General features: G+C 38.6%; 2 protein-coding genes across 3 annotated transcripts in view; both read left to right on the top strand.

Annotated features, from left to right (window-relative positions):
* The first annotated feature begins 31 nt into the window (after nt 1–31).
* HESX1 (HESX homeobox 1) lies at nt 32–6,582 on the top strand. Of its 2 annotated transcripts, none has more exons than XM_056501555.1 (6): nt 32–141; nt 1,972–2,050; nt 4,284–4,559; nt 4,668–4,873; nt 5,176–5,277; nt 6,134–6,582. In XM_056501555.1, exons 3-6 carry the CDS (start codon nt 4,346–4,348, stop codon nt 6,230–6,232), a joined length of 621 nt encoding a protein of 206 aa, XP_056357530.1. In that variant the 5' UTR covers nt 32–141; nt 1,972–2,050; nt 4,284–4,345; the 3' UTR covers nt 6,233–6,582. The 2 variants fall into 2 exon arrangements, with proteins under 2 accessions (XP_056357530.1, XP_056357529.1); XM_056501554.1 differs by having other exon boundaries at nt 74–141; nt 1,972–2,073.
* A 10,822-nt stretch (nt 6,583–17,404) lies between these two features.
* IL17RD (interleukin 17 receptor D) overlaps nt 17,405–22,516 on the top strand; it is a 40,745-nt gene continuing 35,633 nt past the window's right edge. The window contains exon 1 of the mRNA XM_056501852.1: nt 17,405–17,630. Within this exon, the coding sequence (XP_056357827.1) occupies nt 17,505–17,630 (126 nt within the window). The 5' untranslated portion in view covers nt 17,405–17,504. The remainder of the gene's footprint in view (nt 17,631–22,516) is intronic.

Genomic DNA, 22,516 nt, shown 5'->3' on the forward strand with positions numbered 1-22,516 from the left:
CCCCGCCCGTTCGCGCGCAGCCGCGGCGGCTGAGGGCGGGATCTGTCCCGCGCGGCCCCTCAGGGCGGAGGCTCCGGAACCGGCTCGGGAGCGGCTCCGTGTGGGGACCGGGGCGAAGCAGCAGGGCCGCGTCTCGCTGAGGTGACTGCCCGGCAGTGCGGGTCATGGCTTCAAGCGAAGTGTCCTCCCAGCCCTGTCTGCCTGTGCCCTGGGGGTTGCTGCGTCTCCTTATGGACAATTATCTTGGGGGCTGCTCCACAGCGAGGGTGGCCTGTTGGGTCCCTGACGTTATAGAGCATCTTTGGCGCTCTTGTCATGTTGTCTGGAGCATCCCTTTTGGCAAATCCCCTCTTATTCCTGCCATGTGGAAGCCAGTCATTTCTACTGTGCTTGCTTCCTCTGTGCAGACAGGAGGCCTTCAGCTGAGACAGGAGAGATTCTGATTAGATATTAGAAAAAAGTACCTTTGCTCTGTTAGACTGAATAAGTGGTGCTATTGCCGGTAAATTTAGAATGCTTAAAACTACTATGAGGGCTCACTGGAATCAAAACAGATAATTGGTTGGACTTGTGAACTGATTCAGCTCTGAAATTACTTAGAATTGTAGAATCCCAAAGGTTAGAAAAGACCTCTAAGATCATTGAGATCGTGTTGTGTTCACCACTAAACCGTGTGCCCAAGAGCCACATCCTCACGTCTTCTGACCACTTCCAGGGATGGTGGTTGGCAGTGCCTTATCACCCTGCCCAAAAAAAAAAGCTTTTCTCAATGTCCAATCTAAACCTTTCCTGGCACAACTTGAGGCTGTTTCCTCTGATCCTGTCACTTGTTACAGAAGAAGAGATTGGCCCCCAACTGGCTCAAGCTCCCAACCTCCTTTCAGGTAGTTTTAGAGAGCAAGACTTGGTACAAGACTTGGTAGATTTTATGATAGCTTTTAGCTGGGGAAAAAAAAAAAAAAAAAAAAAAAAAAAGCTGTTTCCTTGTTGATTTTGCCTTTTTGGGACCAGGTAAATTCAGTCTAAGACCAGATTAGAAAGTGCATGAAGTTATTCAGCAGAGCAAATGATTAATGATTGTGCAGTCTTGCTATGGAGACCGTTCTTTATGTTGTATCAGGTTATGATTTACCTTTAAAAACAGATAAAAGACAGGGCTGGTGTGCTAAATTGCAAACAATTAAAGATTTTTGAGATTTTTTTTTTTTGTTTGTTTGTTGGTTTAGGGTTTTTGTTGGTTGGTGGAAATTTTTTTTTGGTTTTGCTCTTTTGTTGTTGTGTTCTTTTGTTTTTCCCTGTAGGGAGTGGTGAAGAAATTTCTAAGTTAATACTGTTCAGTCAATAAAATTACCAGCTCAGCTGGTGATTCACCTGACTGAAGCAAGTCACAGCACCTCTCCCATCCCCTGTCAATAGGGGTAATAATTCAGAGTTATCTTACAAGGTGTTTTAAAGTCTAAGTCTTGTATCTGCAACCATGTGACAGGACATTAACCTTGGTTCATGACCTATAAATATATGTGCTTTCTGGTTTTGAGACAGTTAACTTATGACCAAGCTTTACAACAGTCTCCTGTAAGAAATTAGTCTGTTTTATATTGTATGATCATTTTCCCAGCGGAATTCAGGAAGGTAGTAACTTTAAGTGGATTAGATTTAGGTAGCTTTGTGAATTTACAGCTGTAAGTGGCAAAGCAAAAGTTTTACTTGAGCTACTAATTTGACTGCAAACAAATGTGATAGTAATGAATTGAAGAATCCCTCTGCTTCCTCTAGTGTGGTTTTAGTGTTACACTATTTTCAGCATTGTAGACCTTTTTTTTAGTGTGTGAGGGTTTTTTTATTGTTTGGGCTTTTTGATTTGTATGGCTTGTTTTTTTGTTTGGTTTGTTTTGTTTTAGTTTTTTCTGCAAATAACTACTAAGAGGCCTTAAAAATGTGAGGAGCTAACACTTGGCACTTTGTCAATAGGGACAAGAGCAGTGAACAGATCTTTAGAGGATGCTAGATGTGTGCACTGATGGAAAGAACATTTTGCCTCTGCTGGAGGGTAAGAGAAGCTGTATGGATAAGGTAGGCTTTAATTGCAGTGTGTCCCACTTTTTAACACACTGGTTCTCATACTTTTGCTAGTGACAGCCTTGGATTAACCTTGAATTTACCTGCATTCACTCAATCTCCCTCTGTCAAAATAGCTTTTACTTCAACCAAGAAATAGCTAACTGCTTTTGTCTTGTGAAAATCAGTTACCATTTTGAGGTGTTCTTGCTTTTAAAAAATTTGGGAATTTTGAACTTGACTTTGAATATAACACTTGTTATTAATGTTAAAAACATGTTTGAAAGAGAGCTTTAGGCAACATGACTTCTGAGGTGATGAAATACTGGTAGGTAAAGAGGTTGTGGGAAAGGTGAAGTGAAAGGTGAGTTTTTGGAGTGTGATAAGTAAGCAAGAAAGATAATACATACCATTTATACTTTTCTAAAAAGCTGAAAAAATATATTGCCCAGGCTCTAGTGAACGTTGACCCAGCAGTGGAGTAGCAGTGGGTGAGAAGAGCAAAAGGCAGCAAGAGTAAGAACTGGGGCTTCAGGCCAGAGCTCCCAAGAGCTCTCAGTGTGGTCCCCTCAGCTGGTGTAAACAGTCTTGAAGGCTTCCCATCTCTGAAGAGCCAGAGCTTCATCTACTAAAGAGATGAACTCCACTGTCCCTGGGCAAAAACCAGTGGTGCAAAGTCTGAAAGGGAGATTACTTTGCTGCCTCATCAAGTATGTGATTCTGTAAGAGGATTGGATTTGCATATCCAAGGAGCAGTGAGTTTTCCTATTATTGATTACTTAGGAATCCCAACTTAGTGTTTGCTGTGTTGCTCTAATTGCTTCTACCAATGTATTTAGTTAAAAGTCTTCAGGTAATTTCAAGTGCGTTGCAAGGTAGTATTGGTCAATACTAATGGGCCAAAACAATGAAATACAGTTTTCAAGAGAAGGATTAAGGTCTATAAATGGTGACTGTAGTTTGCAAGTCAACATTGCAGGTGGATGCATGCTGCTTCAAGATCTCTTGATATATGTGAGAAGTGTCCTTGGTAATGTCACTTCTGGAATTGTCACCCTTTTAACAGTTTCGTTTGACAAAAATCTTACTGTACAACACAAAATCAGGCCAGTAGGAGGGGTAACTTTTCCTTCTGAAATAAAAATATTGTTTTCATTTTTGCTTGTTATTTTTGGACAAATCCTGATTTTATAGTGTCTCTGCATAAATTCCTCCTTTTCTTGTCCTGAACCAAAAGCTGTTTTTGAGCATGTGATGTAAACTGCTGAGTGACTGACCAATGAACTCGAATATAAAAATGTTATAGTTGGTTTTTGTCCTTTGTAATGGGTGAAATCAGAATTCTGTCAGACTTCAAGCCCCATTACAAAGCCTTTATCTCCTTTCTTCCCATGACTCAGGATTTTTTTGTGATTCTAAGTGTTGGCTCTGTAGGATTTAAATATACTTCTGTTTGCTATAAACCTACAAGAAAAATGATGCTTTTAAACGTGTAAATTTGAGTGTACTGCTTCTATTACTCGAATTTTTGCTTTTCTGTAGTGAAGTTATCAGGAAATTTCACATCTGGTGTGTTTGAAAAAAGGCTGCAACGAAATTATTTTAATAAGAAAAATGAATGCATGAATTATTTAAAATAGTTGGTGCAACTGTTCCTATTAACTAATCCAGGCACTTGGAAGGCAATTACACTGAGCTTTGACAACACTGCCAACCCACTGCACAGTGCCTTATGCCAAAAGCTATTGTTGTTTTATTGACCACGTTCACCATTACATATGCATATGAAAAAACAGAGGCATTTTCATCGGGATTACCCTAATAGCATTAAGAGATTATTTTTTAAATTTCCTTGGAAGGAAATTCACTTAAATGAGATTACTTATTACTTGACTGGTTTCCTATCATGCTTCCATGTTTAGGTAAGTGGAGTCCATTAGCGTATAAAGTTTTTTAAAAAATTGATTTTATACATTAATGATTTTAAATAAAAGAGAAGTACTATATTTGTGCACAGCTTCTTTTGAGAAAGTTAAGTCGATGCTCTGGTTAGGAGAGATAACACTTTTTGTCCCCCTTGGTGGCCCCCCTAGTGTCACCATTAGTTGCTAATTACTTGCAAACAAATAAACAATTAACTCCTCGTGCCTCTTGGTGGGAGAGTTTTCATTGACATGCTAAAACTTTCTAATAAAAGATTTTAATTAATGACGTTGCAAATCCAGCCCCCTTGTCAACATAGCTATAAGGAGGGTTTGTGGAGAAATGCAAGTGCAGTGCCCCTGCTATGCTGGCTGAGGGTGAAGGCATGGCTAGCCCCTCGCTGTGTGCTGCCACCACGGCGGCCTCTCCGGATCTGCACAAGGTGCCCGGCTTTGGAGAGAGTAAAACCGCACAGTGCTCCTTTTCAATTGAGAGTATATTGGGACTGGAGCAGAAAAAAGATGGCATTCCAGCTGGGAAACCTCACAGACCCTGGATGGATGCATGCACCAGCTTGGGTAAGTCAGTCTACTCTGTAACCTCTTAAGCTTTTATCCTTTAGAAATTCTGTCATGTTTCTACAGCAAACCAGTAAATTGAAGCTCTCCTTTTCTTGCTTTTTCTAGTTTTAGGTGATGACAGTAATCCCCATCTGCAAATCCCTGTTGTTTGCTATGAAAATCCATTATTTCATGGTAGAAGTGATCCAGTCCAAGAGGAAAAAGTTTTGAAATGTGAAAAATATTTTTCAGTCACTGAAAGGCTGTCTTTCAAACGAGAATTGAGCTGGTACCGGGGTAGAAGACCAAGAACTGCATTCACTAGAAACCAGGTAGGGCTTTCCTTAGCATTTAACAAATGAGTAACAATGTAGTTTAGTAAAATGTTGGAAGAAACCTCTAACAGCTGCTAAGTTCAGCGTAGTGTACATCTGCAGAGAGAAATGTAATCAGGAACTAGTGTAAGTTAACAGGAATGTTGCTAATTTCACAGATCTGTGTTTATGCATGAATTGTGCAAACACTGATCAGGAGTCTCCTGTTGAACAAACTAAGCTGTTGTTTTATTTATTTTATGTATTACTGCTATGAGCATAGTGTTAACTATTCAACAAGTATATTTTAATCTCCTCAGATTGAAGTCTTGGAGAGTGTTTTTAAGATGAACTCCTACCCTGGCATTGATATTAGAGAAGAGTTAGCTCGCAAATTAGATTTAGATGAAGACAGGATCCAGGTAATTAAAATTTTATTTGAACTTTTCTTTAATTCTAGCTATATGTACTCTCAGGCTTTATATGTAAGTAGTTTGATATCAGTAATGAGAATGTTAATATCTCAATTTAAATCAATGTATATACATTAAACATGCCTTCAATGATTTGAAATTAATCTCTAGTTATTATGTACAGAACTTGATAATTTCCTTAAAATAATTTTTATATTTTGTCACCATATTTGAAAATTAAATTTGAAATAGGTATGGACATAATTTCTGTGACTGCCTACGTATTTGTGAGACTGCCAGCAGAGCATAGATGTGTTAAACCAGTGTTTAAACCTCGTTAAGTCTTTATCTGGCCAAAAGGAAAATCTACTCAGGGATGTTAGTTACTGATTTCCAAGTAGTTCAATGTGATAAGAGGCATACTGTAAACATGAGAATTTGGGCTTCACTTCGTTGTTTATCAGGCTTTTGTTGCAAGTATTATATTTGGCTTGATGGGAAAATTGATACTGCAAATAGTTAAGCAGCTGAAGAAATAGCACTATAAGACATCTGTGAATTCCAGATGTTTGGGATCTTCCAGGATCTGATTCTGTCACTGAATTTATTGCCAGTTTTTGTATTAATTACAGTGAAGCTGATCTCACTTTTCAGGTAACCTGGGGATATTATTTTCTTTGTTTGTGGTGTTAAAATTACAGGTAGCTACATGCTGGCACCTGCAGATTTAAAATTTATATTGAACTTGCGAAATGCCTTCGTCACATAAAATATTGTCATGCTATGTGAATACTTTTAAGTTTCAAATATTATTCTCCTTCCACTCCTTTATTTTTGAAAAGGATCTCTTCTCTTTCCATTTTAGATCTGGTTCCAGAACCGTCGTGCAAAGCTGAAAAGATCACACAGAGAATCTCAGTTTCTAATGGTGAAAAATACTTTCACCTCCAGCCTGCTAGAGTAGAAGGAAGGATGGCTTGCTGTTAAAGTACTAGTACAGAAAATGAAGAATTATTCATAACCTGTGTTAAGTAATGATATAGTAATTATGATTTTTTGCCCAGATTTGAAAATTTATTATAATTTTCATTCAAATAAACTGTAAATACTTGAAGTATTATAATAATCGACTTTTTGTGGAAAAAGTGAACTTTTCCTATATATTTGAGTAAGTATTTTCAGAGATTTTGAGATATTTTTGAAGTTTAAAACAAAGCAAACCCTAAGTTGCACAAGAATTTCATCTACTATGAATTACTGCAGATGACTTAGCAAAGCTTTATGGTTTTAGAAGAATGCTGTTTCAAGTCGGAAATAAACCATATGCAAAATAGATTTTGCTACTGGAGACACTTTGTCACATTGGAGTTTAAATAGCTTATTTATAAAGAATATGATAGTTTTCATAAAGAACATAATTTTTAGAAAAAGATGTTTCCAATGAAAGGAATAGTATTCAACTGACTTCAGTTGTAACAATTGCTCAGTTAAAAGAATCTGACAATGATAATATTTTTATTTAATTTTAGTTAATTTAGGTTATTTGCCTATTTAATTCTTTAAATTGGTTATCTCCTCTCTGGTCAGTATAAGAGTTCCAGTTATGGAAGTTGACCTATTATCTTTTAATGACAGAATGTAGCATTTCATGGGATCAGATCAGTGGGGACCAGACCAGATATTCACATTATTGCCATTAATTTTAGGGTGTTAAATTAATTTTTATCAAACAGTACATGAAAGTTAATTATCTTCCTATTTGATATTGAGCCTGAAGTCAAGGAGAGCCATATATGAAAAAAAACCCACCCAACTCTTCATGGCCACACTGTAGTAAGTGCATTGTAAGTACAGGTTTATGCTGTTCTTTGTTCAGCACAGCTTTGAGCACAACCCTCAGGTGCTGGTGGCCTTCAGTGAGGCTCCAACCCGTGTTTCTTGCTAGTCATAAATTCTATATTATCTCATGAAAAGACACAGTATTGCTCTTCCTTTCTTCGTGCTTGTATCCATATCTGTTGTACAATAGAATGAAAGGTAAGTTGAGAAAATGGGTGATAGACAAAAATCATTTTATGTAGTCTTATACTAGGAAAAGCTAAAGGGAGGGATGATCTGACAGTCCTTACTCAGTATTTTGAATTATAGTTTTAACTATGAGAGTTTAAATAAAAAACATTTCTATATTTTCTGAAAAATATCACTGAACAACTCTATTACTTTAGACCTGGGTGACAGATATTGGCCCTTCCATGTTTTTAACTCCGTTGCCTTCACTTTTATGCAGAATCCTAAAAATCTTGAATTGTTTGGCTTTGCTCCTGGAAATCTTATTTTAATATGGAAATAACAAACTTTTATCTGATATTGAAACATTATTTTTTTTGTGCTTTATTTGATTTGGGAAATAACATTCCTAACTGAATTTTGTTGTATCCTGCATTCCAAAATACTTAGGAGAGCCACAATTGAAGCAGTTTAGATGGAGCCAGATCCATTAGGAATAGTTTTTAGAGAAATTGAAATCTCAATTCAGATACTTGCCTGATCTGGTAAAGGCAAAGACAGTATTGGGAATGCATTCATTTATTTTGTTTTTCTTCACCCCTCAAAATGTATATTGCCCATAGCTTAACCTTACTGGAGGTAATCTGAAACTATTGTCTACTTTGCTTCTGGAAACAAAGTTTCTAGCAGCAGCAGATTAGACTAATCTGTACAGATTGGTTGCTTAAGAACCTTACTCTATTATCTGGCAAATACCTAAATACACCTAATGTCTGCTCTAATGGAACTTGTCTCAAGTGACGGAAGTCTGACAGAGCAATTTAAGAGAAACAGTAGAACAGTAGCAGAATAATAATAGCACCAGTCCTGGTATCCTGCTCTCCATTAGCAAATGTTACCAGCAGGATCTTTAGTGTGACGTACTAGGAGTGTCCCACACAGTACTAAGGGGAAAAGAATTTAAAAGCAGAGTTGCATTATTTGCTTCATTTGGCTTAGCTTGTTCTTCCCAGAGTAAAGGAATCAACAAGTCAAAAAAGCACCTCTCACTTTACATTTATACCTTCTTTGACCAGCATGGGTTTAAATTGTGCCCATCGCTTTCTCAAATACAGCTGGATTTTTTTCCACTTTGAAAAGTATTAGTCTGGACTTTCACAGGGTGTTTGTCCTTTCGTTGCTGGCAATATATGGGGCTCTCTTGGCAATGTATGGGACAGGAAAGGGCTACACACAAAATATGGAAACCAGTCTATCTGTTTTGGGCACCCAAAGTTGATATTGATGGGGCCAGCAGTATTTTCAGGAGAATTCCAGAAAGAATGAAGTGTTGCTTTGCATGGCACGGTGTTATCACTGAAGTTTTGCTTTCTTAGATTGACAAGCAGGTTGGAAAATGAATCGTACTTTTTGATTTTAGAAACAGCAATAAATTTGATTTCTTCTAATACCTGTTTTTTTTTGCAGGGCACTGTTTATTAAGCAAGGTAAGAACATGATCAAAAATGCTTAGGGATATACAGGCTTTGGTGTAGCTGGGTGTGATTGCCAATGACTTTCATACCCCTAGGTATGTTTTATATTTGATCCCATGGATGTGCTGTGGGGCTGGTATTAGAGTGACACAGTAAGTACTCCATTGCTTGTGCCTTAAAATAGTAAAAAGAATAAAAGAGAGTGAAAGTATAGGTTTTGTAAGTGTGTTTTGATCCATGTTGGTAATCAGTGGGTGCAAAGTTCAGCATCTTGAGCAAACAGAATATGTTGTGGAATCACACAGGTAGCAAGTAGGGCTTTTGATATTAAATTTCAAACAGGGTCATCTGGCTTGAGATGTTGTGAGGATGTGTATGTGTGACCAGTAAAACTGATACAACATCTAGACTTAAAGAGAAATAAGTATTCCTTCTTTCTGCATTTATGTTCCAGGATCTTTTTCTCCTGGCTCCTAAACCTCTGCCACTAGGATGGCCTGAGAACACCATGAGTATAGTCTGTCACTCTTTTCCTTAATCTTGTGCAATTTGGAGGTAAAAGGACAGAATTAGGCAGGTGGTATATGATAGTGCCCTTCATTAAAAATTATCTATGTCATTAATCTTGTTATTAATCACTATAAAATGTTGGGACTTTGCAATTTTTAAATTGTTTATGTTTCAAACTCGTTATCTCATTGTGACCTTTAAAAAAAAAAAAGATCCATAACCTTGCATCAACTCAATTGTACGTTCTTTTTCTCTGATCCTTTCTTGCTGTCTTAGAACCGAGTTTTTATTTTACCTGTCCATGACATTTTACTACTTCTAAGGTTTTAACTGCCTGACCACAATTTCTAGGTTCTTGTCTAAAGGGACATTTTCTTGTCTGTATAACCAAATTATGTTTTATATATTAAACTGAAATTATAAAATCTATTTTAATGATAGATTTAATACTTTTAATCTTTAGAATTTTATTGTATGGACCATATACTCCAAAGTATCTTGGTATTCAGTTTCCATGAATGATGCCATATTAAGGAAATTAAGATAGCAGGTAACGTATTCTGCACTAAAAATTTCTGGCTATGTATTTGGCTTTTTCATATAAAGACAGGCTTTAAAGTCATAAATTTTGAAACAGTTTTATTCTGTAGTCGAACTGCCTAGAAAAGTGCTGTGCTGCTTCTTCCCTCTAGTGGCTGGGTTTGGTAATGGCAGTCCCAAGAGTTCCGGGGATTTCATTGCGCGCTCTGCAGCGGGGCTGAGGTCACGGGATGCCCGCAGGGGACTGACTGATCCTTCCAATTGCACAATATTTGTTACCGAACTTATGTTCTGCACGCATACAAATGCTCCATGTCAGGCCTGATTTTCCAAAGCTCTGAGTGCTCAATATTGAACAGAACTTAGTGATGGGTGTGTGCTTGATATTTTTGATACTCTGAGCAGCCAACCTTTTAAAATCTTGCCTCTAAATGAATACATGCTGCTGTCGTGACTATGTCTGTAAGACTGCCCAGCATTGTCAGTTTATGGTAAGAGAATATTTTCACATTCCAGAAAGGAATTCTAAGGAAGAATTTCTTCACAGAAAGGGTTATTAAACATTGGAACAGGCTGCCCGTGGAGATGCTGAAATTGCCAAGAAACCACTGGATGTGGCATGAAGCAATGGTCTGCTTCATAGTGTGATGATTGGTCAAAGATTGGACTCTATCTTAGAGGTCTTTTCTAAGCTAAATGATTCTGTGAAAGCTTTTGACAAATTATTCTTCAGTTCTAAAATAACCCCACTCATTATGGTGCAAAACAGAATGACTTCTGGTACAACATCTACTCATATAATTCTTCTGTGATAATAAATACAGTGTTGTCAATGCAAATACTTGCCAGGCAGAAACACTGCCACCAGATTTCCATGTTTCATTGTTTCATCACATTAGAAGGATAAGAAATTTGCACTGTTTAAACACTGTATATTTCTTAACCATTCTTAGTGCTTTTCAAAGCATTCAGTCAGACCAAAATATGTAAAAATATGATAGTATCCATCTGTCATTCTTTGAATATTTTTAGGATTCTCTAACTTCAGAGTTGCATCTCATTGTGTGCTATGGGATGTGGCTATCTGACAATATTTCTGCAATTTGCTCTAATTCATTTTGGCAGAGAAAGGAAGTCAGAGGGAAGCATTCTCAGGAGGCATCAGCACTGCCCTTAGAATGCTGAGACTTTTGTAAAATTTAGGTTGGTTACATGGAAAATCTTTTCTTGGGGATGTTTTTGCTTAAATTAAAAAAAGCTGATTCAGTCTTTTCCTTCTTTCCTCTGTGAACACATGATTCTGGGCAGTTAGTTTTATCACAATTTATAGTTTAGAAGAACTGGTATTTTCAGTGGTTTTTACTATTATAATCTAATTAGAAAAAAATAGCATTAATGTATTGTAAGTTACCCTATTAGCAAGCTTTAACTTTCCATGGAGTCTTAACAAATCTTGTTCTCTACATTTCAGTCTGTTATTATCTGTATATTTATCTTACTCTTTCCAAAAATAAGCAGCTAACTCAATCCTGATATCCAACTGCTTCAAATTTGTGTTTTAAAATAATATGCCAGACTGTAGAGAAAAAGAACCATGAGTTTGTTTTTTGGAGAGGTAGAGCTGCCAGCAACAATTGACATTCCTAACAGGGCCCTTCCTCTGGTTTTCTTAGCCCAGTCATGTAGAATTGCTGTTCATTCTTTCATAAATCTGTTATAAAGTGTTTTAAAATTACACTAGAATATTTTGGGGAATATCAATCATATAAACAACAAAAATAAAGCAATTTCCATATGTCTCCAGCCTTTGTACTTTCTTTTGTTTGTGTTTTTCCCTTTGTGGGAGTAGAATGAGGTGCTATTGACAAAGGGCTTTCCAGTCTTCTTCCACACTGGTTGCACAATAGTCAGATTCTTCCAATCATGTTTCTATTGTTCTGCAGTTGTATCTGTTACAAGTGTCTCTATGCAATTTAATTGCAAAAAAAATCAGAACATTTTCTTTAGCCTTAATTACCTTTAGCTTTTGGCCTCAAATAACAAATGATGTCATCCCAAAGTGCTTGAGCAAATAGCTCTCCCTCAGTTAAATAGGAAAGGGTTTAAGGCAGGTTATGCTCAGTGAGGGGTCCCTTAGTGTGCTAGGATTAATTTTGCAGACATTGCAACAGGATGCTGTTGAATTGTACAATAGACTGTTAAATCAGGTTAGGTTGTTCTCCCACCCCACCTCCCTCTCCTGTATTTCCCTGCAGAAGGAAAATGACAGGCTGTCTGCATAGGAAGCATTGTGCTGCAGTAAGAAAGGGTTGAGAGTAGAATTAAAACTGGAAACTTTTGTAAAGACATTACTTCATTATAATTTCTGGCATTTATTCAAACTGCATTGTGAGGATCTTGGTTTGCATTTTTAATAGCTGCTTGAGATAAAATCTCTATGTTGCAGAAATACATTATTTTAAAATTGAACATTACAAATTATTCACTTGTTGTTAAAGAATAAAACATGGATGACTTTGGGGATACAGTTGTTGGTTCAGAATAGTTTTAGTTCAACAGAATTTTTATTGAAAAATGATTAATCCATGCAATTTGAAATTTTCTTTGCGTCATAAATCTACTTTTCTTTAAAAGTGCAGTTTCATATTACACCTAATCCAGTGTAACAGAAGACTGCTGCTGAAAGATGCAGTCCTGCCCTGCTCCCTCAGAACCAACATGTGGCCACAGGGTGAGTCACTTTGGTGTGCTTTTGGAACAGGGAAGAGTGTGCTAGTGGCACATCACTAAGTTGAATAATCTTAGAGAACTTCCTCAATTATATTCATATGAATAAACAGATAAAAAACTAAACGGAAATACAGAAAATTGACATTTGACTACAAACATTTTCTTACAGTAGAAGAAGGAGCCCTCTGTACAATATAGGGAACTGTGAGGTCTGGAGAGGCGTAACATTATATGAAGATTTGCATCCATGGATCACTGACAAATTGTTAATTTGATGGTGATCAGAAGTAATTTTCATATAATAGCTGTTTGGTTTAGTTCAGTCATTTCCTTTTCACTGTAACATACTCCTACATCTGATGCTGACTTGAGACTCTAGGAATACAGGACTTAAACTTCTCTGGTCATTAAGTGCAATTTCCTGTAGAAGAGATTAAGTCATCCAGAGGGGTTATAAGACCATTCACTCCCTTCTCTCTGAACTCTGCAAGCCTCAAAACATCCCCAAATATCTGGAGACAGACTTGAGATTTTTGAGAAAAATCTCAAACATGACACTGTGACAGAAAAAAAGTGAGCAGGAGAGAAACATCCCTGCTGGTACACTCTGTGGGATTCTGGAAGCTCTGGCTTAGTCAGCAGGGAGGACTGGATGTTCAGTTTCAGGACCTGTTGCAAAGCATCTGGATATATAAATGGTGGCTGCCAGTGAAATAGAATTCATGCATCTAATTCCACTTTCCCATCTGGACACAGCAGCAGCTACTCCAGAAGTGCCAATAAATGTGTGGCCACAGCAGGAGGCAGCTGACTGCCAGGACAGCCTGCAGGGTGCTCTTTGCCATCCTGAGAGAGAAGCAGCCACTGGAGTGGAATTGTTCTGGAGGCTTGCACCCACTGGTACCATCTGGATGACCTTAGCAAATAGAGTATGTCTCTACAGAAACCAGCAAATTAAAATCAAAGAATGTTTCACACAGGGGCCTTGCCCTGTTTTACTGAGACACAGAGTCTTTCCTGACTCCAAATCTAATTATTGGTTTAGCCCTGAGCATGTGTTCAAGACATAAAAGCAGGCATCTTTATGACTTGGTGCTTAAGTTTCCCCATCTATAAAATGAGACAGTAGGACAGATTTTTCTTTGAGAACTCTGTGATTCATGAATTTTGTCACATTTCTCTAGGCATAATGATTTAACAGTTGCCTTGGAACAAGATGGGTATTCATAACAATTGATAGATTTGATTCAAATTTCATTTCAATTTTATGGCTTGAGGTTGATTTCTTATCAGTTGATTACCTTTCATTTGAGCCTGGCTAAATCATTTGAAACTATGGCATTGTTATAATACAGAAGATTCCATGGAAATAGAACTTTTGTGACCCTGACACAGGTGGGAATTTTCATGCCCTTGCTGGGAGTGTCCACATCCATTTCACACTTGTTAGATTTGTTCTTAAGGTTTGATCCTGGAAGATGGTTCTTCCTCTATTTTATGCTTGGTGCTCATCCCATAGATAAACCTTCCCCATGGAAGTGGGGCAATTTTATGCAGATATGTACTTGAAAAAGATCTGATTTTCTGTCTTCAGGTATCTGCCAGATGAAGTTTCAGAAGACCCCCACATTGAGGGATTTCTGTTCTGGAATCTCTTTTAGCACATTGTCTGCTTGGTTCACTACATCTCATCTTCATTTCCTAACAGTGGGCAGCGTGTGTCTGTAAACAGGAGTTATTGACTCATTGCAATAGTCATGATTGTCTGCCAGCCTGATGCATGCTTTCTGCCCCAAAGTGAGCTGTTTGAATGATTTCTTTTGCAGCCAAGGTCAGTCTCTCTTGGGTGAGAATTCAGTGCTAGAAATATGAACTATGGATGGAGCATACAGCTTCCAAGTTCAAGAATAAATTTTTGCTGAGCAATAGAAAGATTTGATAGGGAATTTTTAACCATATTATCATAAATTTTTGGTACATGGGTTTTCATGTTTTTATAGGAATTGCTGAGTTCTCACTGTCTCCTCCATCTGGGAACAGCTGCTCAGAAAGGGGAAGAGAAAAAAAAAAGATTTTAGCTTTAAGCAAGAAGGGAGAGTGGCAACCAAATCCAGCTGTAGAATGCAGGATATTGATACCCATGACTTTTGGATATTATGCATTCTATACTACTCAGAAACAAGAGACTGTTGTAAAAAGGACAAAAGAACCTATAGACAAGCAGAGCCCCCACAGCCACTTTTGCCCTTCCATGAGCTTGCAGCAGTTTAGAGACTCCAGTTAGAAACATTAACTGCAGTTGTTTGATTCCTTTCTCTCCACTACTGTTTTCCAATAAAGATTTCAGTAGCAGTTATTCTAAATGGATCCGAAGCAATGCAATACTTCTGTATTCAGCCAGTGCACTCACAGGAAAAGTTGGACATGGGGCAGTAAGGAGGAATTGTTTTGCAGATGTGTCATTTTGTAATTAGCTGGGGCTGAACTGTTGGGAAGGAGGTATTAATGCTGGTTTTGTCAGATGACATCTTTGCTTTGTGCTGCTAGGTTTGAGGTGTCAGTAAATATGACCAATCATTTTGTTGCTTTCTGGATACTGCCAGTGTAACCTGTGGCAGCTGTGATTTCTTCAGTTATTCTGCGACTAAGGCATTGGCACAATTCGTTGTGTGTCTGTTTTTGTTGAAAATATCATAGGCTAATACATCAATAGCTCAAATAATGGTAATTTTGTCCTCACTTAAAAATTACGGCTTCTCCAGCAGTCTAAAACTCAATTAATGGAAAAAGCCAAGCCGTTTTCCTCATGGTTTAGAAGATTTAATTGCAGATCAGTGGCATTATGTTCAACAGGGAATCCTTGCTTGTCATAGGTGGTTATAGGAAGCAGAGGTATTTACTGACCTGTAAATGAACTGTACATATGTCTTTCTTTCTTTAGCCATGATGCTGTGGTATTTTATGTCCTTTGTAATTCATTCAAACATAAAAGGACTAGTTATTTACAGGTTTTATGCAGCCTGACTTGATTTGAAATAAAAATGCTCATATAGTTTTCAAGTGTTAGATCACTTCTGACTAATGCAAGCAGAAAGTAAAGCAAGAATACCCAGATAGAAGTGTGTGGTGTACAGTGAGAAAATGTGCTAAACTTCCATTTTGGCCTGGATGTACTTGACCATCAAAAAAATCTCATCATAAAATCAGTGGAATTCCACCTAGAGACTTAATATTACCTTTTTCAGAACTCCAGCCTGCAGGGGCAATGGAGATCAAAAGTAAGAACCTTTTGATCCCAGAGCTGCAAACAACTAATCTCAAACTTTCCCAAAAAAAAGTTTAATGAAAAAAATGTAATTCCTGTTCATGTCACAATGAAGGACTATAGCCATCCTAAAGTCACAAACCTGTTTTCAAAGGTAACTGTGAGTGCCAGGGTTGTGATCCATCAACTTAAACAAGCAGTTTAAGAAAGCTTTTATTGTACTATTTTCACCACTAGTCACAAAGGATGGAAAACCTATGATAGGTGTAAAACCAATAGTAGTTAAAAATTACCAGCTGGTTGTGTTTCCTTTCAACTGATTGCCTTAGTGGTGATTTTACGTACAATTTTAATCCAAACTGTAATGTCTTTTATAAAATACTGATGTGTTTGTCTGTTTCACTAGGATGATGTTTATGTCCAGGATCAATCATAGCAAACAGAACGCACTAGAATCAAGGTTTTCAAAATAACAGGAGTTAAGCAATACGTAAAAGTGATGTATGACAAGGTCCTGGGCTATCTCATCTAAAAGTGAACTTAGGGCTGCTTTGAGCAGAGGGTTAGGCCTGGTGATCTCTGAGGTCTCTTCCAAGCTGAATTGTCCTGTGCCTTCAAAGGAACCTTGAGCTGCTCTATCTCTTGTATGACTTTGAGGCAAAGGGGTGGAAATTGATGTAACTTACTGATATATTAGACCACCTTGCATTTGATATTTATCAGAAATGTGATTTATTTTATTTTAAAGAAAAGTGTTTTCATCAAAGCATGTAATATCAGAATTAATTCCAGTTGAAAAAGCTGAAATATTTATTGCAACAAACAACTTCTTTTGCATTTTCTGCAATTTAAAATTTCATGATAGTATATTCTTTCAGCTTGTCTTCCTTAATTAAAAAGTAATTAGAGAGTAGCTGTGGAAGCTGGTGGTGTTTAGCCTGGAGAAGAGGAGGCTTAGACCTTATCACCATTTACAGCTATCTGAAAGGAGGTTGGAGCCTGTGGGGTCTCTTCTCCCAGGCTTTAACAGGACAAGAAGACACAGGCTTAAACTGTGCCGGGGAGGTTGAGGTTGGACACTGTGAGGAATTTCTTCACAGTAGGGGTGATTAGACTTCGGAATGGACTGCCCAGGGGGATGGAGGAATCAGTGTCCCTTGAAAGTGTTTAAGGAAAGATTGGACATGGCACTTGATCTCAGGGGTGTTTTCCAAGCTAATTGATTCTGTGATTCTGTAATCCGTGAAATCATGTCAAAGATCTATGACTGATCTTCCTTGATACCTCTCTTCCTTGCAATGTAGAGAGTGGATCAGGAATATGGTACAGCACCGCGGAACGGAGATGGGAATTCGGCCAGGTGCTGGCTAGACCCCTTTACTTACAGGAAGGCAGCAGCAGCAGCAGCAGCCCACCTCAGTCCCGGGGAACGGGGGCCCGTAAAGTGAGGGCTCCCGGGAAGGGAAGGGTGCAGAGCAGAGCAGCCGGAGGGGATTCCGCTCCCTCCCATTGTTGCCGTTTGCCAGGACTGGAGCGGGGCGGGGGCGGCGGGGCCGGGGCTCGGGCGAACCCCCCGCCCCCGGGCCGGGCGCGCATGCACACAGAGGCACAGAGTCAGACACCCGGGCAGAGCGACAGACCGACACACCGGCACACACCGGCGGCAGCACTGCCGGCCCTGCCCCGCCGCCGCGGGCTCGCTGCGCACCATGGCCCCGCGGCTGCAGCTCGGCCCCCTGCTCCTCGCCCTCGCCGCCTGTCTCGGCGCTGCCCGGCTCGGTGCCGGAGCAGCCGGCGGCATGAGGGGCCCGGCGGCCGAGGCGTGCGCAGGGAGGGTGAGTAGAGCGGAGCGGAGCCGGGCCGCGCTTGCGGGAGATGCGCGGAGTTCCGCGGGCTCTGCAGCCGCTCCGGGCGTGCGGGAGGGAACGAGAGAGAGAGGGAGCGGCTGCCCTGGGGGCACTTCTGCAACAAATAACGCTGCCCCGGGGCTCTGCATCTGGAAGTTAATTGCGGCCGGGAGAGAGGGTGGCATTTCCCGGCCAGGGATATTTATTGGTTTCTCGCCGAGGGGGGAGGCAGCTCGGAGCCGGCGAGTGTGAAGAAGTCACTCAACAGGTCCTTTACCACCAGCGCTCTCCACTTCCCGAGCCGACCTGCATAAAAGCGATCGCGGGGCTTTGTTATTTTAATGATTCGAGGCCGGCTTGGGGTTTTAGCTCCGGGCCTGATCATTATACAGAGGATGTAGGAAATTTACGGGAGGGGGAAGAGGGGAGGAAGGTGATAAACGTTTTGTTACTGGTCTCTGCCTTTTGTTCCTGTTTCTGGTGTGTTTTGCTGTCAGACTTTGCTCGATTGATTCTCATACTGTTTTTCTTTTTAATTTTTAAAAAATACACTTTTAGTAACTTTCGAGTTGTGTGTTTTGGTTTGTTCCTTTCCTTTCTCGTGATGTCTGGTTACAGGTTTAGTTGAAGCGTGGTGATCCGGGAACGCTGGAGGGAACACAACTGACTTTCATTGATTTTCCTTTTTGTTAGACTGTCACTAAGGATTTTCTTGGTTTCAGATCAGGTCCTTTGAGAACGTTGCTGAAACACAGAGTTCAGAAGTTTGTAGGGCATAGTTTTGAAAGGCGAAAGCATCGGGAAATACGTAAAAGAAGAGCGTGAAAAAAAACAAACTTCAAACTATGATAAAGTTTAAGATCTAAACCTTTGTGTTGGATGGAATAGTTACAGGTTTAGATTTCCCTGTTAAGTCTTTTTAACAGAGTTAGCAGTAAAATATTTTGGCTCAGTACATCTATTGTGTGTTTCACCACGGGCAGGGTACTCCACAGGCTCATAAGACCACTGTATATTTGTGTCAAGTTTTGCATCTTGTATTAAGTAAATTATCACTATTACAAGTCATAGTACTTGACTTGTAATGGACTTGAATTAATGTATATTGACGTTTATAGAAATATGCTGATGCAGTTTGTTCTGGGTTTGTTTTTTCACTTACATAATTAATGTCATTGTGTGTTGAACAGGAATCTACCACAATATAATTATTTTTATTCAATGATTTTGACTTACTTTTAGATCAGCAAAACTTACACTCTATCCAATTAGCATAACCCTCCTTTGTCTTTATTGCTCACAACTAATGTACCATTTTAGCTTATAAAATATTTGTAAGAGTTGCTGGTTTTATTGTATTTTCAGCTTCAAGTTCAGACTTCCCTAGCCAATTTATTAGATTCCTTGTCTTACTGTGTAGTTATAATTTTGTGGTCTGATTTTGTAATACCATCCTTGCACATGACTGCCTCTGTAATGCAGGCAGGACAACATTTATTAGAGTAATGACTGCAGGATGGTCCCCATTGTCTCAGTTATGTGGTATTTATCTTGGGCTGCATGTAAGTTTTGAGTAGACTTGACATACTATTAAATGACTGATGGCCCCTCTAACACATTGTCTGCTCTGGAGCAGGGCTGCCTTTGAAGTAGTACCCTGTAGGAAGTAAAGAGACTATTTGCTCTATTAAAATTCCTTGGTATTTCCTCTGTTTAACCACAGGCCACTTCCCCTCTGCCACTCTAAACACTGCAGGGACACTGACTGATTGAAAAGACACAAGCCCTAAGTAATTGTATCCTATTCAAATAGTTATTCTTATTGCAGGTTATTTATAAGTAGTCTCTAATTAATGTATATTAAGGGCATGAATAAATCCTAACATTTTAATAGAGAAAGTAAAAATCTCTAGTTTGTATTAAATGAAGTGGTTGAACTGAGGTAATTCTCAAGGGCATAAGTAATCTAAAAATATATAATTTAACTTTTAATGGTTGCTCAAGGAGAAATAAAATGTAGCTACTTGGGTTTGTATGTGCATTTAGAAGCATGCACATTGACTATTTTCCTCCACTTAAATGTGGATTGCAGTTCTCTATGGTGAATCTTTTTTTCATCATTTGGATGTTATTTCTGAGAATCTGTGTTCCATTTTTCTCCATACACACAGAGTTAATATACATGCATGCACATGTAATGCACAAGTTTCTTTCACTGTACCAAATACAGTTTGAAGCATCCTCAATATTTTGTAGCAGTAAAAAAGTGACTAAATGAGAGCATATTACTGGACTATGGTGAAAAGAATTTGATGAGGAAATATTTGTTGGCTTTATTCATAGCTCCTGAAATTGTTAATACCTAACGTTTTCAAAACTAAAAACAAAATCACATTCTAGATGTGATTTTTTGTTTGTTTTACAACTTCCATTAAAAATATATTTATAACCTGTATTATTCATCCTCTCTGGTAATACACTGGCATTTGTCTTGCAAACTCTACGTATGTCTAGCAGGAAAGCAATTAATACCAGGACAAGTAACTTAACATTACCGTGACTAAGAACTATCAGATTTCAGTAGGTTTAGGATTGTAGAATTTGGATTGACTTTGCTTGGTGTAGGATTCCTTTCACTGATGTTTAATAGAAATTTTGATATATTCCAACGCTTAATATTATTTCACATTAAGGTAGATGTTTGCTTAAAGTAGAATAGTATTGCAAAGTATTTTTCCATATGGATCATCTTAGGACCTCATATGCATACCTTTATCCAGAAAAAAAGTAGTTCAGAGAAGGGCCTGTTTTAATCTAGAATAAGTGTGTCCACATAGGGAGCTATTCTGGAAAAGTAGCTCCTGAATTTTTCTCATGCTGTAAACAAGCCACGAGGTGCACAGAGAAGACAGACCTGTGATCTGAGGATGATTTGAATATATTTCAGATTCATTTATTCAGTGTTAAACACATGAGCAACTTTACTCAAGTTGTTTTGTAGATTCTAATGGGACTACACACATGAGTAATTTTTTTCATATGTTTAATTCCTCTGAAGTTCCTGGCACTGAACCGTGTTCAGTATAAAGCTTAAATTTAATGTGACTGCATGATGAGGAAGAATAAACAACCCAGCATTTTACCAGCCCTCCCCTCCTTGTTAGCACAGAGTTGTACCTTCCTTTGCTCTGCTAAGCAAAGCTTCTCAGGCAGACTGGAGGGCTCTGTTCCCGTGCATTCTCCCTGAAACTCCCTGTGTCCCTTTCTGTGCTCTTTATGTAAGGAACTTTTTATTTCCTTTCCACTTCAGAGCAGGGGCACTGAAGATTTCCTACTGCTCCACTATTTGGAGCTCTGCCTGCCTCATTATTCTTTAGGCTCATGCTGCTATGTCCCTACATTTATCTCCTCAAGTATACCAAAGTAGACTTATGCTGCTCCACAGTTAGGAATCTGCCAGGCACAGAGCTAGGCCATACAGAAATACTTTTCCCAGCTAAGATCATGTCTTGGGAACTTTATTTTGGAGGAAAAATACCCTGTAAAATGGTAAGAAATTACCAAAGTTTAAATTTCTTCCTTCTATTTCATGTTATTTTCTAGCAGCTAAAAATCCCAGTTTTTCTCTTGCAGAGTATTTAAAAAATTTAAAAGGTGCTAGGCAGAAGACAGACCTGAGATGGAGCATGGTGGAAGATGTTAATGTTTTCCATCAGGGTGTACTTTAATCTATAGACAGTTCCAGAGCTGCCTTAAAGCTCTGCAGACCAGATGCCAGCAGTTCACTACCTCCCATTTTTTGGGAATTTATAGAATCAATAGATTCCTCTCTGGCGTCCAGAACAATGTGATAGCATTTCAGAATTGATGAGATGTGTCACTTAGAGCTTCCTGAGTTCTGTGGTTAAATACAATGCAACATGTCGAGTGCAAGGCTTTGCAAGCATGGTCAGTCATGCAGGTTGGCATCTCTCCTTTAGCTTAGTTTGGCTTCTGGGTCCCTCCAGGGTTTGTTTTGGGGTTTTCTTTTGAATTTAATTTATTGAGTAACCCAGCAGAGAATGAGACCCCATTCCTACTCTAGTGTCAAAAGGTGTTGATAACCATCTGCCTATTTAAATGAATTTAAAAATGCACAAAGTAGCATAAATATGTTCATTTTTAAAGGAGCAGGTGACTGTTTCCTCAGGAACTGTGAGGCTGTACAGTTTGATGCTGTGTTTTCAGAATGAGCATTCAAATACATGACCTAGGTGAAAAAATATGGAAACATATGTTTATGTAATTGAAATTAACTCTCAGTATTAACAACAAAATTGTGTATTTCCTTATGTGTTTGCATGAAACTGGGCAATCTGAATATGATGGTAATTCATCAGCTGATGACTTCACAGGGCTTCTGCAGTTGAAGTCGCTTGGGACTGTTACAGATTTGATTTCATCTCTAAAGTGTCCCTTACTTTAGATACTGACCTCCACTCCCTATCTTACTTCCCCTCAAAATCTGCTTTTGAGTAAGTACAAGTGTAGAAACTGCTGTATCAGGCTTGTTAATTTAAAATCTTGAGACATTTATTTAAGAACAAGTTCTGCTTTAATGGATTAATACTTTATAGTCCACTAGTGAAAGGATGTTAAGCTGTCATGATTAGATGATACTAGCTTTTCTTTTGTTAATTATTTGTTAATATTTATATAACATGGATGTTACTTACTTAAAACTGCAACATTTAAAGGGTGTTTAATAAGGACCGGCTGTCTTTTCCAACAGATCAGTCTAAAGATGATGAAACAAAGCTTTGATGTGAACTTGCCTGCTTAATTATGCTCCAAAGCTGAATTTTACCCATAAATTTAGCATGTGTTTTTAGAAG

This window comes from Oenanthe melanoleuca, chromosome 12 (genome assembly GCF_029582105.1).
Source record: "Oenanthe melanoleuca isolate GR-GAL-2019-014 chromosome 12, OMel1.0, whole genome shotgun sequence".
Taxonomy (NCBI): domain Eukaryota; kingdom Metazoa; phylum Chordata; class Aves; order Passeriformes; family Muscicapidae; genus Oenanthe; species Oenanthe melanoleuca.